The 15488-nt window shown below is 43.8% G+C and overlaps 1 protein-coding gene across 1 annotated transcript in view; it reads left to right on the forward strand.

Moving 5' to 3' along the window:
• Positions 1 to 15488, forward strand: part of CC2D2A (coiled-coil and C2 domain containing 2A) — a 117900-nt gene that overhangs the window by 66817 nt on the left and 35595 nt on the right. Inside the window, exons 17-20 of the mRNA XM_023533927.1 lie at positions 7139 to 7295; positions 9445 to 9592; positions 11994 to 12132; positions 14055 to 14258. Of these exons, the coding sequence (XP_023389695.1) occupies positions 7139 to 7295; positions 9445 to 9592; positions 11994 to 12132; positions 14055 to 14258 (648 nt within the window). The remainder of the gene's footprint in view (positions 1 to 7138; positions 7296 to 9444; positions 9593 to 11993; positions 12133 to 14054; positions 14259 to 15488) is intronic.

Below are 15488 nucleotides of genomic sequence, written 5' to 3' on the forward strand. Positions count from 1 at the left end.
GAGGGTGAGCGGAGAGTCACATGATTCTGCCCCGGGAAGGGGAGTGGGGCCGCCTCTGCGCAGAGGAGCCAGGTCTGAGGGGCTCTGGGTCCCACCGACTTGGTGTCATATCACCACTCCCTGGCAGATTCGCCATTGTCTGAGCCACTTAAACTATGACACCCTACGGATCGCGAGTCACAATCTCATGTTCAGATGTGTTGAAACTAGAAAATCTCATGTTCTCTACACTCGATTTAGAGTGGCCTTTCTTGGCCAGGGTACCCTGCAGCGAGAGCCTGGGGGCAGTGCCCTTCCGTGTGGACGCCGAGGGGCTTTGGGACATTTAAAATGCCAATGCCCCTGGGGGAAGGGGTGCGCTCTGCTGATTCCAAAGACCCCCGTCTTCACGGCTTCCCACGTGGACCCTGCTGCCCTGGCTCCGAACACGTGTGCTTAAGCTACAGTTTAAAGTAAGACTTACACTACACACAGAAAATTGTCTACGTGAAGGATAAAACTTGGTGAGGAAAGTAAATACACATAGATGGCAGAAGCCAGCTTGCCTCTTGGCTGCACCTGCCCCGAATAATGAGGGTTTGCTGGGGGCCCCGCCCCTGCGTGGGTCTCTCCCACTCTGCACCCACGGCACAGCAAAGGTTTTGGTTGTTCAGTCTGACCCTCGTTGGAGATTCGTCTTTAATGTGTCCTCCGCATTGCTCCCTGCAGAGGAAAAGCTGATGTGAAGAAGGCCAGACAGAAAGGTACAGTGAGGAGAGACAAGGAGTCGGCGTGTAGGCAGGACGGGAGCTCTAGAAGGAGACAGCCCACTGTAAGGAGGACAGAAGACAGGGGAGAGGGCCTCCCTCCCGCGGGTCCCCAGCCACGCCTCTGTTCACAGGGGGAGCTCAGCCCACCTGGGCAGGTGCTCTGGGCAGTTCTAAATGTTCTGAATTACTGTGGAAGGAAAGACATCATCCACCTTCCGCGAGTACACCAATATCTTATTTCGTATATTTTCTAACATAGAAAAGAAGCCTCCCACACTCTCTCCCATGTACTGTCTTGAGGATTAGCTCGCTGTGGATGTTACGATCAAAACAATTTTTCGAAGTAATATGAAAAGAGTTACCCTCAAAAATATACATTTTTTAAATAAACAAGCAAAACTTTATAATGCCAAGAATACACTCATAGGCAATTAGCTTGGCCCTACCCTAAGAGGTGAATCATGTAATCTTTTAAAAATTACAAATGAAAGGAGTCGGTTTAAATTCTTAAATTCTTAAATTCTATCTGCAGAGATTCGGTTACTGATCAAATCCCGTATCGTAATGGCTCATGACATAATTTTTTATAATCGAGTAGTGGTTACAGATTAAATTAACTTCGGAGCTATTATATTTCAATTCTCTAGGAATAGTACTATGCCATTTGAAATTTTTCCATATAATTGCAAGTTTTGAATTAGAGTTGGTTCAAGAATTACTGGCAACTTTGGCAGGGTAAGAAAAATCATCTTAATTGCATCTGCTTATGCCAGTACTATCGAATTCTTAACTTTAGAGCCTAATATATTTCAGGAAAAGTTCTAAGATTCTCAGAACTATAATGCATCAACTGATGAATCAACAGCCAAGGTGGGAACATTTGCTGTTTGCTTGTTAAGAACCAACGGAGTGTCTAATACTGAGCCAGGCGTGTTGGGGAGAATGGGAAGCCATGTATAAAAAGTGGGGCACACAGCCCTGTCTCCAGGAGCTTCAAACCCAGCTGGGAGATAAGAGAGGAGGAACTCCAAGGGCGTAATACTCAGCGGTGTGCAGAAGTGCAGGGCCCTGGAAGGGAACAGGGGAGCCCGTGATGTCTGATTCTGTGCATGTTTTGAACTGTGAGGCTCAGTGCTTCCCAGCCAGGCTGGAGATAGGAATGCCAGGGAGGTTCTACAGAGCAGAAGGTAAACCCGGGGGCTGGCATGGAAAGCCAGGAGTGAGGGAACGGGATCAGGCCCGGAAGCCTTGAAAGGAGGAAGTGACAGGACCTGATGACAGTTTGACTTAAGAGAGTAAAAAGGAGAATCAAAGTTGGCCCCAAGGGAAGGGTGAGATTGGACTCAGGGGGCAGAGTCTTTCCAGAAAGGTCATGAAACTTCAACTTCTGAGGTCTTCCCAAAATAAATGCTTCGCCTTTCACACACACACACACACACACACACACACACACACACACACACACACACAATGAAATTTGATTTAGGAATAAAAAGGCTTTGTGATGATTATCTTCATTTCTTTCTCACTCGCATCTATAATATCATCACCCCACATTCATCTTCTTGACTCCTGCAAACCAACGAGGGTGTGTAATACAGCTGGGTGGCTGTTACATGTTTTAGCGTCATTATTTTTTCTTACGAATCAATCCTGTTGAGCTTTCATATCCCTGGCATGTGGTTTGAGATTGGGAAACTTTCCTCTTGATGGAGTTGGCTCTTATTCGAGTTTCCTTTCCCAGGGCCTCTCCTGATTTCACTGGCTCGACTCCAGAATTGCACTGTTGGACTGAAAAAAACAATCCTGTTAACTCTTGGCCAGTTCACTTTTGTGGCTGTCGTCGGTCTTTTGTAGACATTAGGACAAAACAGATATTTTTTACACACATCTTACATATCTACTCACATAATTGGACAACAGTGAGTCAGACTGTCGCGGGCCGACGCCGGAAGCGGTGTCAGGAACCCCGCAGTGTACAGAGCAGAGGACGCAGGTGGCCAAGAGCAGAGGACGCAGGTGGCCAAGAGCAGGTTGAAGGGTAGTGGCTGCTAGATGGAGAATGGATTGCACAGGGCAAGGTGGAGGTAGGTGTGATCATCTCAATGTACAAAGATGAGGGCTTAGACTGAACAGGCACCCATGAAAATGGGGAAAATCTCTGGTAAATAGCATTTACCAAGTGTCTACGGAGGACCACATTCTTTACGTATGCTATCTCATGTTATCTTGAAGAAAATCACTGGTACTATTATTCTCCCAATTTTCAAGATGGAAAAACTGAGCTTCCGAGATACTGAGTAACTTAACAAAGCAAGTCAAATGGCAGAGCAGAATTCAAACCCTAGTCTGTCCGACTCTAAATTTCATGCTCATTTTACCATATTAATTGGGTATAATGGTAAAGAAGAGCAAATTCCAAAATTAAACATATCTCTGCACTCTGAAGACTCATTACTGTGGGAGAAATCTTAAAAAACAATCTTAGCATCACTACGCATTGAGTTGTGTTGCTACTCAACAATATTGAGTATGAGTTACTGAACAATTACAATATGCCCTGCCCCATTTCCTGTGTATGAACTCGCTGAATCGGCTGTGTTATCATCCCCCCATCACACTGCAGTATGGAGGAGATAAGTAAATGGCCTGAGGTCACACAGCCCGAAAGTGGCAGAGCCAGGGCTGAGCCCCCAGAACCTGTTCTCTTAACCCCTTCATTATGATGCACCCACCTGTCGTTTGTACATTCAATCCAACAAGTGTTTTACTGAGCATATATGTTGCGCAAGGCACTGTGGGACACAGGAAGACAGACTGGACGGGGTCCTTGACGTGGCAATTAGACTGCCGTGGGGAAGGACGTGAGGACTGGGGACCGGGTCGGATGGGATGAGGGCAGAGAAGATGAGGATACCAGAGGCGGCTCCCTCCCAGAGGCTCGGCAGAGAAGGGGCGGAGGGAAACAGATGAAGACTTGGAAAGAGGATCGTGGTTTACTTTTGGGGTGTGGTTGATTCAAGGTCAGCAGAGAGAAGAGCAGTCAGTGCAGGAAAGAGATTGAAGCCTTGGAAAGGAAAAAGGAAAGCGGTGCGGGGAGTGGGTGGGAGAGGGAGGGACCAGACCCAACAGGATACCGGAGGGGTGGGATCAAGACAGGAGAAGGTCCTTTGAGGTGGGAGGAATGACACCAGACGAGGTGGAAGGCAGGGCGCCAAGGGGGTTCCCAGTGAAGGAAGCGGGTCTGCGGCCCAAGAGCAGGGAAGGTTTGATCCAACACTGAGGGGAGATGGGTTCATCAGCTAAGAGACGACTCACAGACAGGGGAACGGCAGCCGAGATGAAGGAGCGGCCGCCTGTGCCATATCCAAAGCCAAGTGCGAGAGATGAAACCGTGTTTTGTTTTGTTTGAAAATCAGAGAATCATGATGTGTTGGTCATCATGAAGCAGAGTGACCAGCACAGGGCACACACAGGCATAAAAACCAGAGCAGAAGCTCAGAAGCAGCTCTGTGGTCCTACAACACAACATTTGATGAACCGTTAGAGTCTAAGAAGGATGTGTTTGCACAGCCACTGGAGGCACATAATATGAACACTTGGCCTTCCACAGCTGAGCAAACAAACAGTGGATTCTTCTATTATGAAATGAGACGTAAGGTATCTGAAAAACGTTTGGATTTGTTCTTATTTTTAAACATTTCACACCCTGATTTAACTGCTTTGGGTGTTGGAGTGTTTTGATATTCTCTAGTTGCAGATGTTAAGAGAGATACAAGGTCAGAAAAGGTTTAATGAAATCCTAATTACTGCCTTTGTATCACCTTCTGAAGTATCCGACCACCATAAATGGTATTTTAGTATGCTCTCTATTCCCTTAAATTGAGGTAATAACAGGATTTTATTAGGTCTCGATTTTTTAAAAGCTTTTAAGCTTTAATGTAGTTTGTTCTTCACCTCTTTACCTTTGGGTACCCAGAAATACAGATTTAATTACAAATATGAGATATGCCATACATTTACTATACGTCCTCAGCAGCTTAATATCTTCTTATAAAAAAAAAATTAGGGAATCCTGAAAAGACAGATCTTATAAGATATTATAAGTCTTTTATTTAAATTAAATAAGTTAAATTTAAATTTTAAACAATTCTTATTTCACAGTTTATTAAAATCAATTAACCATGAAGATTTAACAAGATATTTGGTAAATGTAATCATGTTTATGAAAGAATTTTGTAAATCGCAAAGTATTGTATAAAGTACTACAGACATGATTACTATAACTGCCCAGAGGAAGAAGAATCAACATTTCTTGAGCTCCTAAAAAAAAGAGACTTTTTATCCATCTCAGCTAAGCTTCACTACTGCCTTCCTGCTCAGCTTTGTGTAACATCCTCATTTTACAATGAGAGCAAAAAGGGAGTAATGTCATACCCAATGTCACACAGCTCATAAGTGGCAGGATTAAGACCCAGATTGTCTGGACCACAAGGCTTCCCTGTCCTGTTCACCACACTGCCCTCTGCAGACTGCGGGAAGAGCTGACAGTCAGATGTGGGGTAAAATAAGACAGGTGAAAAAATCTGAGAACCACACTACACCCAGGTCTACCAGCTGCTCAGAGAAGAGAACAATACCATTCTCAGATTTACCATCTCGTTGTTTATTAAGAGTTAACATGCTCCTTTCTAAATGCTTTAGTTCACAGGTGCAGGTCCTGTGCATTCAAAGGGAAATCAAGTGAGATCCCTATCCTCAGGAATCTCACCACCCAGTGAGACAAATGATGCATGAACAAGGAATTTTGGTAGAAGAGATAACTGTTCCTCTGGGGAGACCTCAGGGTGCAGCGGTGGCACATAGTGAGTTTGGTAGACAGTGCAGTGAAATGAATAATGCACCCCCGACTCCAGACAACACTCCCTTGGGAGATCTGGGAAACCGAGAGATCTGAGACAGGAAGAGCTCAGTGGTCTTCTAATATTTTTTTTCTTTTTATTAAACGTATTGCGGTGACATTGGTTAATAAAATTATATAGGCTTCAAGTGTACAACTGAATAATATATCATCTGTATCTTGCATTTCGTGTCCACTATCCAAAGTCAAGTCTCTTTCTATCACCACACATTGGGCCCCCTTTACCCTTTTCTACATCCCCCTTTCCCTCGGGTACCACCAAACTGTTGTCTGCGTCTATGAGTTTTTGTTTGTCTTGTTCGTTTGTTGCTTTCAGTTTTATATCTCACATATGAGTGAAATCATATGATTCTCAACTTTTCGTCTGACTTATTTTCACACTTAGCATGACTGTCTCAAGATTCATCTCTGTTGTCGCAAATGGCAGTTTTTCATCTTTTCTTATGGCTGAGTAATATTCCATTATATATGTACCACATCTTCTTTATCCAATCAGTGGTCTTTTGATTACAATTACGTATGCTAAGCGATCCCTTAAGCCTTGAATATAGCCATTGTTTTTACATTTCCATTTTTTATTTTTTCATTCAGATGTGGAATTCTGTTTTAGTCATATTTCTCACCAATTTGTCCAAACGAATTATATTTTATGAATCATGATGATGGCTTTAAAAGGATTCTTAATTTTTTAATCACTTTTCTGATTTTCCCTGGTCCATGAGGAAGACATAACAAAAAGCATATGAGTGTTTGGATGAAACAGTTGTAGATTCAGTTCCCAGCTTTGCAACTTACCAGATGGGTGACTTTCCCCGCTATGAGCCTCAAATCCATCATTCGAATTGCCGGGTCTGTCATCGTGCCGAATCTTTGTCGCGAACCATTCTTCATAGGAATGTGGTAAAAGATTAGACAAGATAACAGCCTTAGAGCCTTGAGTGAGCTTCATGGAAAGGGAAGGAAAGAAAGCACAGCATGTTCTCAGGCTGAAACTTCACGCCGAACAGGGCAAATCAAGGTCCACTGTGCAGTGAGCAATAATCTGCTACACGTGTTTTAAAGCTGTGTAAGATTATAAAACTGTGGGCTCTTAGGAGAGGTCGGGACAAGCAATAAATGGCCCTCCTTTTTCCATTAGAGTTCTGAACCAATATAAATATAGGAAAAAGTATAGAAAAAAGTAAAAGTGTTTAGAAAAAGGGGAGTCACCTATAAATTAGTAGAGGCATGAGGGACATATCGATCAATCGCAATGTATGGAATAATTTGGATCCTGATTCAAACGAAGTCTTACAGTAATTTGCTGAGACTCTAAAGGAAACTTGACACTTGTTGGGATGTGGCTTTCCACTAGGAGGTGGGCACCCTGGGCGGGAACAATTGACCAGAACAGATAAGTGGACTAAGTATCATAAGTGGCATACACTATTGCTGTTTTTATCTGGCTGTTTCTCTTCCTCAACTTCAGGTGTATGAGACAGTTGGACACAGCGGTACCACCTTGCTGGCAGAAGTGTTTCTGCCTATTCCTGAAACGACCGTTGTCAGTGGAAGGGCTCCCATTGAAGAGGTGGAGTTTAGCAGTGACCAGCATGTGACCCTGGACCACGAGGGAGTTGGAAGTGGTATGGAAAGCTAACTCTCCTCAATGGCTCACAGTTTCACTGTTGGATTTGAATGCATTTTTCTCCCCCACTTCTCAACCAGATCATTATAAAATTGCTATCAGAAATTCAAATTAAAACCATAACGATAATTTTTTGCAAAGTCACTTTTTATGTACTATTGATGGCCAGGAAATCCATCTCACTCTCAGAATGCCTTTGATACCTTAATTTTACTTCTAGGCATCTTTCCTAAGAAAGTAAAATGAGGACAAACTGTGCATTAAAAAAATTATATCATGGTGTTATTTTAAGGTTGAAAAGTTTGAAATAACTTAAATAACTATAATGGGAGACTGTTAATTAACATTCTCTCTCTTAGCTCTTTGTATAATTCTGGTTAGATATATGATGGGGAAATTTACTCTTTCTACTATGTTTCTTATAATTGGTATCTTTTTCTTTCACTGTTATATTCTGTGTAATTTTTTTAATCTGTCTTCTAAGTCACGAATTCACTCTCCGGCTGTGCCTAATCACTGAAACTCATCATTGTGTTTCTCATCTCAGTTATCGTACTTTTCACCTCTATACTTAATCTTAGTCAAAAGGCTAAGAAGCGATACCTACTTTTCACTTCTAGATATTCTATTTAGTTCTTTTCCAATCAGTCTGGTCAGCTGTGACAAATTTTTCATCCTCTTCTTAGACTCAGTCATTTTTTTATTCATTCTTTACTTTGTTTATTTTTTAAACATTATTAAAAATATTTTTAATATTCTGTATCTGATCATTCTAATACCTATCTGCTTATTGGTCTGATTCTGTTGCCATGATGGGTTGTTTTCTTATGTGTCAGGTGATTTTATTATTGTGAGGTCATATCTGGAGATTTCTCTGCAAGAATTCTTTGAGGCCCAGATCCAATTACCAGTCTAAAAGTTTGAAGAGCTGGGCTTTGGTTCCACCTCTGGTACCAACAAGCTGTGTGACCCTAGTTTATGTCACCTCTTTGAATATCGTCTCCTTCATTCATAGAATGGTTCTAATCCGACCTCCTTCGGTGCCTTAGAAGGTTATTTTGAAGATCAAGATGGAACGTTTAAGATATAGGAAAGGTCTTTGAGAAACACAAAGATGCTATTACAGTATGATAGCGGTATTGGTTTGTGTTGATATTAACTGGAAATCCGGATCATGAAGTTGATATATTTAGTGCTTGAAAATCTCTTCTTCCTTTAGTGAATTAAACACACCAACTAGAGACTTTTTACCAGTAATTTCCCATCGGCGGGGGCCAAGTCAGTGAGGCCTCATCGCTGCCACCTCGCTTAGCGCTAACTAGCTCCATTGAGTGGTCTATGTTCTTTGCAGGCACCACCTCCTCTAACTCGCTGCTCCTCACCACAGCGTCCTCCCATCTTAGGGCGCTCACCCTGTTGTCTCTGCCAAGGATACTCCTTCCAGGATTTCTGCATGTCTCATTTGCTCACTTTCTTCAGGACTTGATCTAAAGTCCCCTGTCATGGAGCCCCCCCGGCTACCGCATCTGGTTCAACTTCTCCCCACCCGCCAAAACACGCTTTTTCTGTGTACCTTCCCTAATGAATGTTTCTCTCTCACACGTCACTCTCTAACCAGCTACGCGTTTCTCTTATCAGGCTTACTTACTGCCTGTCTCTCCTCCTGGAATGTAAGCTCCGTGAGAACAGGGATTTGAATCCTTTTGGTTTCTCTACTGCTACGGCAGTGCCTGGCACGGAGTCAGAGCTCAAATAAGCGCCTACTGAGTGAATGAATAAATGAATGGCTCTACAATAATCCCTTGAGGGAGATACTATTATTCTCCTTATTGCAGGCATGAGGAGGCTAAGGCTCAGAGCAGTTGCCCGCCTGTGGTCACGCAGCTGCTAAGTAGGCACACAGATGGTCCCACTCCCCTTAACCTTAAGGCACCGTTCATGGGAACGTCTACACTCAGCTGTCAGAGACAGAGCCACGCGGCCGACCTCGAGCCTCGTCACCTGGAGGCCGGTGATGCTGGACGACGGGTCCCACCCCCGCCACCAGCATCCTTCCCTTGCATTGCCTGCTGTCTGCCTTCTCACCAGGCCCGACGGGGCTTGCTTCCTGTCTGAACGACACCCTGTCTGGTCTGCTGTGTCCCCAGGAGTGCCCTTCTCCTTTGAAGCTGACGGTAGTAATCAGCTGATTCTGATGACCTCGGGGAAGGTGTCCAACAGCGTGGCCTGGGCCGTCGGAGAAAACGGAATACCTTTAATTCCTCCATTGTCCCAGCAGAACACCGGATTCAGGAGGTAACGTGTGTGGCTGGAATTCGCCGCTGAGCCACGCTCATGCCGGCTTTCATGATGGCCGGGGGGACAGCGTGCGAATCACATTCTTCCCTGTTATTGTCCTGTGCCAGTATTTTCAGGAGTTTTTATTGTTCTTAAGGTAAAAATTAAAATATGAATAGCCTAACAAATATATTTGGTCTTTATCAGTGTGAGATACAGAAAAAAGCACTTTCTCCTGTTTACTCTTGGCAGAAACTCTGTGACTACTCTTCTTCCTGTTTTACAGATGGGGGGATGTGGCCCTTCGTTGTAGATGTTTGGCTCTGAGTAAAGGTTCATTGCTAGTGATGATTGGTGTAGAACCTTCTGGATACATGAAAGACCCTATACTCAGCCTTCTTCCTTGATTCCCGGATGCTTAGGTTTCTACTCAAAACAGAAGAAAGAGACCCCAGCAAGCCCACTCTCTGAGGCTGATGCCTGTCCGGGCGGCTGGGTGTGGGCCACACCTCTGTCATTCTTCAAGAGATGTGTCTCGAGCCCATCATTTTACCATCCCGGGCCTCGGTTGCCTCGTTTATAAGATAAACTTACTCTGATCATCAAGGAGACACTTCCCAAGCAGCCGAGTATCATTTTCAACACGAGGAGGAACAGAACGGGCTGCTTTCTTCCCTGCGTGCCCTCTCCCTCCCGACACAAGCCCTACGTCCCTGGGATAAAGGCAGCAGCTCTGCCAGGAGACTGGCCGCCATTTCCTCTGAGCGTTTTGCATTCGTTTCATTGAATTTTATGCTTGAGAAATTTCCTGGGGATTAAAGCTCTAATCAGGAAAGGCAGTAACATACGGCACGAGTGATCAGAAATGCAGCTGTGTCAAAACCACCCCAACTCAACCATGCTGACAGCCCCGGCCTCCGCGGAGAGCGGTCGCGGCCAAAGCTGATGCTTACGCGAGTTGCATGTTTATGTTTTCTCATTTTAGCCTCAGCCATGTGTGGTTCCCCAGTGGCCTGACTGTGAGCCTTTCAGGCGTCCTGCACCAGATGCAGAGGCTCCTCACTGGCCTGGACCCAGGGACTCGGGGACACTCACATGCACCGTGCACTGGGCAATCGTCCAAACGGGTCGCATTTGTAGTCCTTCCATTTGTACTTCTTTTATTTTTCCAGTTTTATTGAGACGTAACTGACATATCGCATTGTATAAAGTTTCAAGTGTACAACATAATGATTCGACATATGTATATATTGTCAAATGATCACCACAATAAGTCTAGTTGACATCCATCATGACACATAGTTATAGTTTTTTCCCTTGTGCTGAGAACTTTTAAGATTTATTCTCTTAGCAACTTTCAAATATACAACACGGTATTGCTAACTACAGAAACCATGCTGTTCATCACGTTCCCAGGACTTACTGATCTCACTACCAGAAGTTTGTGCCCTTGACCGCCTGCACCCATCGCCCCCACCCCCTGCCTCTGGCAACCACCAATCTAGCCTCTCTTTCTATAAATTTAATTTTTTGAGATTCCACATATAAGTGAGATCGTACAGCGTTTGTCTTCCCGTTGGACTTATTTCACTCAGCACAAAGCCCTCAAGGTTCATGCCTGTCGTCACAAATAGGAGGCTGAGAGGTATTCCTTTCATGAATACACTACAGCTTCCTTATCCATTCATCTGTCAGTGGACACGTAGGTTGTTTCCGTACCTTGGCTATTGTAAATAATGCTGCAGGGAACATGGGGGTGCAGATACCAGTTTGGGATAGCGATTTCATTTCCTTCGAACATATGCCCAGAAGTGGGATGGCTGGATCATATGATAGTTCTACTTTTAATTTTTTTGAGGAACCTAAATACCGTTCCCCTCAGTGGCAGCACTGACAGAGCAGAAGCGTCCCCTGTCTCCACGTCCTCTCTTTTTGGTAGTAGTCATCCTAACGGGTGTGAGGTGATACAGCATCATAGTTTAGATTTGCATTTCCCTGATGGTTAGGTGCGTTGAGCACTTTTTCATGTATCTGTTGACCGTTTGCATATCTTCTTTGAAAAAATGTCTACTTAGTTCCCTTGTTCATTTTTTAATTATTTGGTTTTTTTTTTTTTAATTTTTTTGTTTTTTTACTATGGAGTTATATGAGTTTCCTACATATTTTAAATATCAACCCCTTATCAGACGTGTGGTTTGCAACTGTGTTCCCCCACCATTTATACTCTTTTACTGTTCTTCTAACATATTTAATAGCAGTCGTCCAGTAAAGAAAAATGGCAGAAGACTTTCCTAATAATCAGATTTTCTCTCAGGGAGAGTAACAGCTCCCTTAAACAATGCATCCGGGGGTTTCGTGGTCCCGACCCGGACTGCTCCGTGGTAAAGCCTGTCTCATGGAATGAACCTTTTATTTTCAGCGCTTTGAAAAGAGCAGATGCCATCTCATCTATTGGCACATCAGGACTGATGGACATGAAAAAGTTGGCCAAATGGGCAGCGGAGTCCAAGCTCGATCCGAATGACCCCAACAACGCCCCTCTGATGCAGCTGATCTCGGTAACGTGGCACACGTACTATTTCTTGACTCAGTGTAATAATAATGGACATGGCCCAGGCCTCTATGTTCTATAGTCCTTTTTCTTTCCCTCTATGTTCTATAGTGCTTAAGAGCATGAGTGCTGAGTGAATGAAAAGCTTAAATTCCAGCTCTGCACCTGCCTGGCTATGTGATCAAGGCAGGCACTCAGGCTTCTAAGCCCTGAGATGCCCTCACAGTGCGGTTATGAGAAATGAGCCACGGCATATCAACACTTTGCCGGGCACACGATCAGTGTGCAATAAGTATGCTGTTGTTGTTACTCTTACCTGAAACCTCTATAAAAACCCTAAAGAGAGGTTTTATTTTGCCCCTTCTACAGAGAGGAGATTGAGTTCAGACACACAGAGGTACTTGCTCAAGGTCATGTAGCTGGTAAAGACTCAGATCCAAGTTCATCCGATTTCAGAGTATGTGCCCTCTCCATCACTCTTTGACAGACCGATAGAGGAATTTTAAGAAATGCTGATTTTGTTTGTTTTCTCATTTGACGATTAATTTCATTATCATTTGGTTTTCATTTAAATATTTATGAGATAAGTTGATTGTATCTATCATAACATTCAAAATTCTTTCTTTGGTGAATTTATAAATAAAATGGATCATTGATAGTAAATGATTTCTCTCGGTATCAAATACAAATGTTTTTGCTCCCAAGATTATAATTCCCACAAAAACATAATAAACAAGTAGATGAGCCAGAAAGTGACCATAGCAACACATTCCATGATTGTGTTTATTCGTATAAGTTCATCAGAAAGGTAACTGTAACTCAGATGAAAATTTCCATTTCTCCCCTGGTCTTTCTAAGGTAAGTACTAAAGCAAAAGTCTGACTTTTGTACGTATAAACTCTCCTTCCAACACGATGCTTTCAGTGTAGATAAGAGAAATACCAGAGAGAATGAGTCATATTACTTAAAGTGTAGTCTAGTCCATGGAAAGTTTTCAAATCACGCTTCCATTATCTTTAAGCCAACAGGTCTATAGTGTATGTGGCACCTCCATTTTTCATGTGTAATGATTTGCCTTCCCATAGAAGGACAGCACAGGGATCGCCTTCCCGACTGGTCTCTCTTTGAGCCAGGATTTTCACAGTAGGGTCACCTTTCCCCACGCAAAGCCCTAAGAATCTCTGCTCCCGGCTTCCTTCTGCCCAGGAGGAGGTCACAGCCGGCAGAACATCCTGCATAGGAGCTGGCAGACACCTGGGCAGAGTGCAGCCCATCCCTGCTCGGCCTCTCAGTGGTACTGAAGCTTTCTCTCCTGTGCCAGTGTATGGGACATGGGAGACTGGCGCCTGGTCCATCTCTGGCTCATTTTTCTCACTGACCAAGGCCATGAAGTGCTGTTTAGAATTAGGAGGACTTGGCCATGGAGCTAGTGAAGCTGATCAGCTGACTCTAGGGCCCTTACCTACATATGTGCATAAATATAGTAAAAGGTTATAGTATAAATTATGTTTAAATATATTTAAAACACATACTGTGCATCCGAGTAATCTCATTTGCAGTAAGCACCTAATTAAATTAAAATTAAAATTCCCCCAATATACCGATATAACTCTCATTTTTCAGTCTGTATATTTTCATAATACCTAGGGAATTATGCGTACCAAAAATGGGAAACGTGCATACCAAAAATGAAACTTATAGTTTTTATTTCTTTGGAAAAATGATTCGTTACTTTTTTATAGCTACTAAATAAATATGATAGCACCTGCCTTGTTGCTATTATAATGTACTTTGTCTTTGAATTAAATCTGGGACAAGTCTCTCCATCGAAAACTGTTAACGCTTCCACTCCCAAAAGCGCAGGGCCGGGTTTCCTTGGACGAAATCTGCCTGTCGTTTAGAGTTTTGTATTTTCTTTTTTGTTGATAGGTCGCTACCAGTGGCGAATCCTATGTCCCTGATTTCTTTCGACTGGAACAGCTGCAACAGGAATTTAACTTCGTTTCAGATGAGGAATTAAATCGATCCAAACGATTCAGGCTTCTTCGTCTCAGAAGCCAAGAGGTGCCAGAATTCCGAAATTATAAGCAGGTTCCAGCATACGACCGAGAAATTATGGAAAAGGTGTTCCAGGTAAGAAATGTCCGTAGAGGCAGTAATCGGATAGCGGCTGTGCTAGCTGGCGTACTAGTCCATGGGAATTCTGCGGTCGAAGGTGTTATGTGCTCAGCGGTGTTGGTTTCTCTTCTGTAGCACTTTTCATAACCTTTCCAGCATTTTTCTTGAGTGCAGTGTTCAAATAATCTCTTCGTCACAGTGTGATGAATGACACAAACACTAAGAAAAAGCAGAACCGTAGGCAGAAAAATATCTTAAGTGTTAACATGGCAAATTATCCCGGCTTAGGAATCCAATTCTATTTTAATCCAATAAGTATTTGCTAAGCACCAAACGCAGTCTGTGCTAACGAGAAGACTGATGGGTGGGGTTTGAGCGGCCTTGGGGTGGGTGGGTAGGAGGAAGTGGGGAACAGGGCTGGGCAGGCGTCCTGGGCCAAGTGGCAGGATGCACAGAGGCCAGGCAGGTGAGGAGGGATCTGAGGGGCGTGGGGCAGAAGCTTTGAGGAATTACAAGTTACAGTCCTGTGTAGGTAAGGCAGGCCAGTCAACCTAGACAGGTGAGTCTGCGTTTGACGAGGTAAATGGAGAGCCATGAGAAATAAGTACCAGTATGAATTTTCATGCAGAAGCCATTCTTGGAGAATATTTTTGGTTACTTGGTTCTTTGTATCGTTTGGACTTGTGATTGATTGTAAGTGATAAAATTCAATTTGAACTAGCTCAGGCACCAAGGGGAGTTTATTGGATGATGAAATCCCAAAATGGGGTTAAACACCTAAAGACACATGAATGTCAAGAGTTCATCCAAGCCTCAAGGCAGCTGGGTCCAGGGCCTGAGCGCGGCCGGGAGCGTCCTCCATCCGGTCCGGGCTTCCCCTGCTGTGGCGGCTTCTCTACTGCAGCACATTTTCTCTACGTGGCCTCATCCAGGAGGGAGAGATATGTCCTCTTGTCCCAAGTTTAAAAATCTTGGCACCAGCTCTGGAGTCATACGGCCTGGGTTAGGGTCCCTCCTGGGCCCTAATGTGACCAGAGAACTAAAGGAGAACATGGCAGTTTCTGGGGCCCACACGGAATCTAGTTCACGGAAAAAGAGAAGAAAATGCAGTGGCCTAAGCAGACAAAGCGAAAATACCCGCTACTTTCCTACGAGTTGGTGACCAAGTCAGCCACACCCAGATGCTATTCGCTATTTTGTACCTGTTTTACTTAATATAGAAAAGGCAAAAATTAGGCAAAGCCC

The sequence above is a fragment of the Pteropus vampyrus genome, unplaced genomic scaffold (genome assembly GCF_000151845.1).
Source record: "Pteropus vampyrus isolate Shadow unplaced genomic scaffold, Pvam_2.0 Scaffold5, whole genome shotgun sequence".
NCBI classification, from domain to species: domain Eukaryota; kingdom Metazoa; phylum Chordata; class Mammalia; order Chiroptera; family Pteropodidae; genus Pteropus; species Pteropus vampyrus.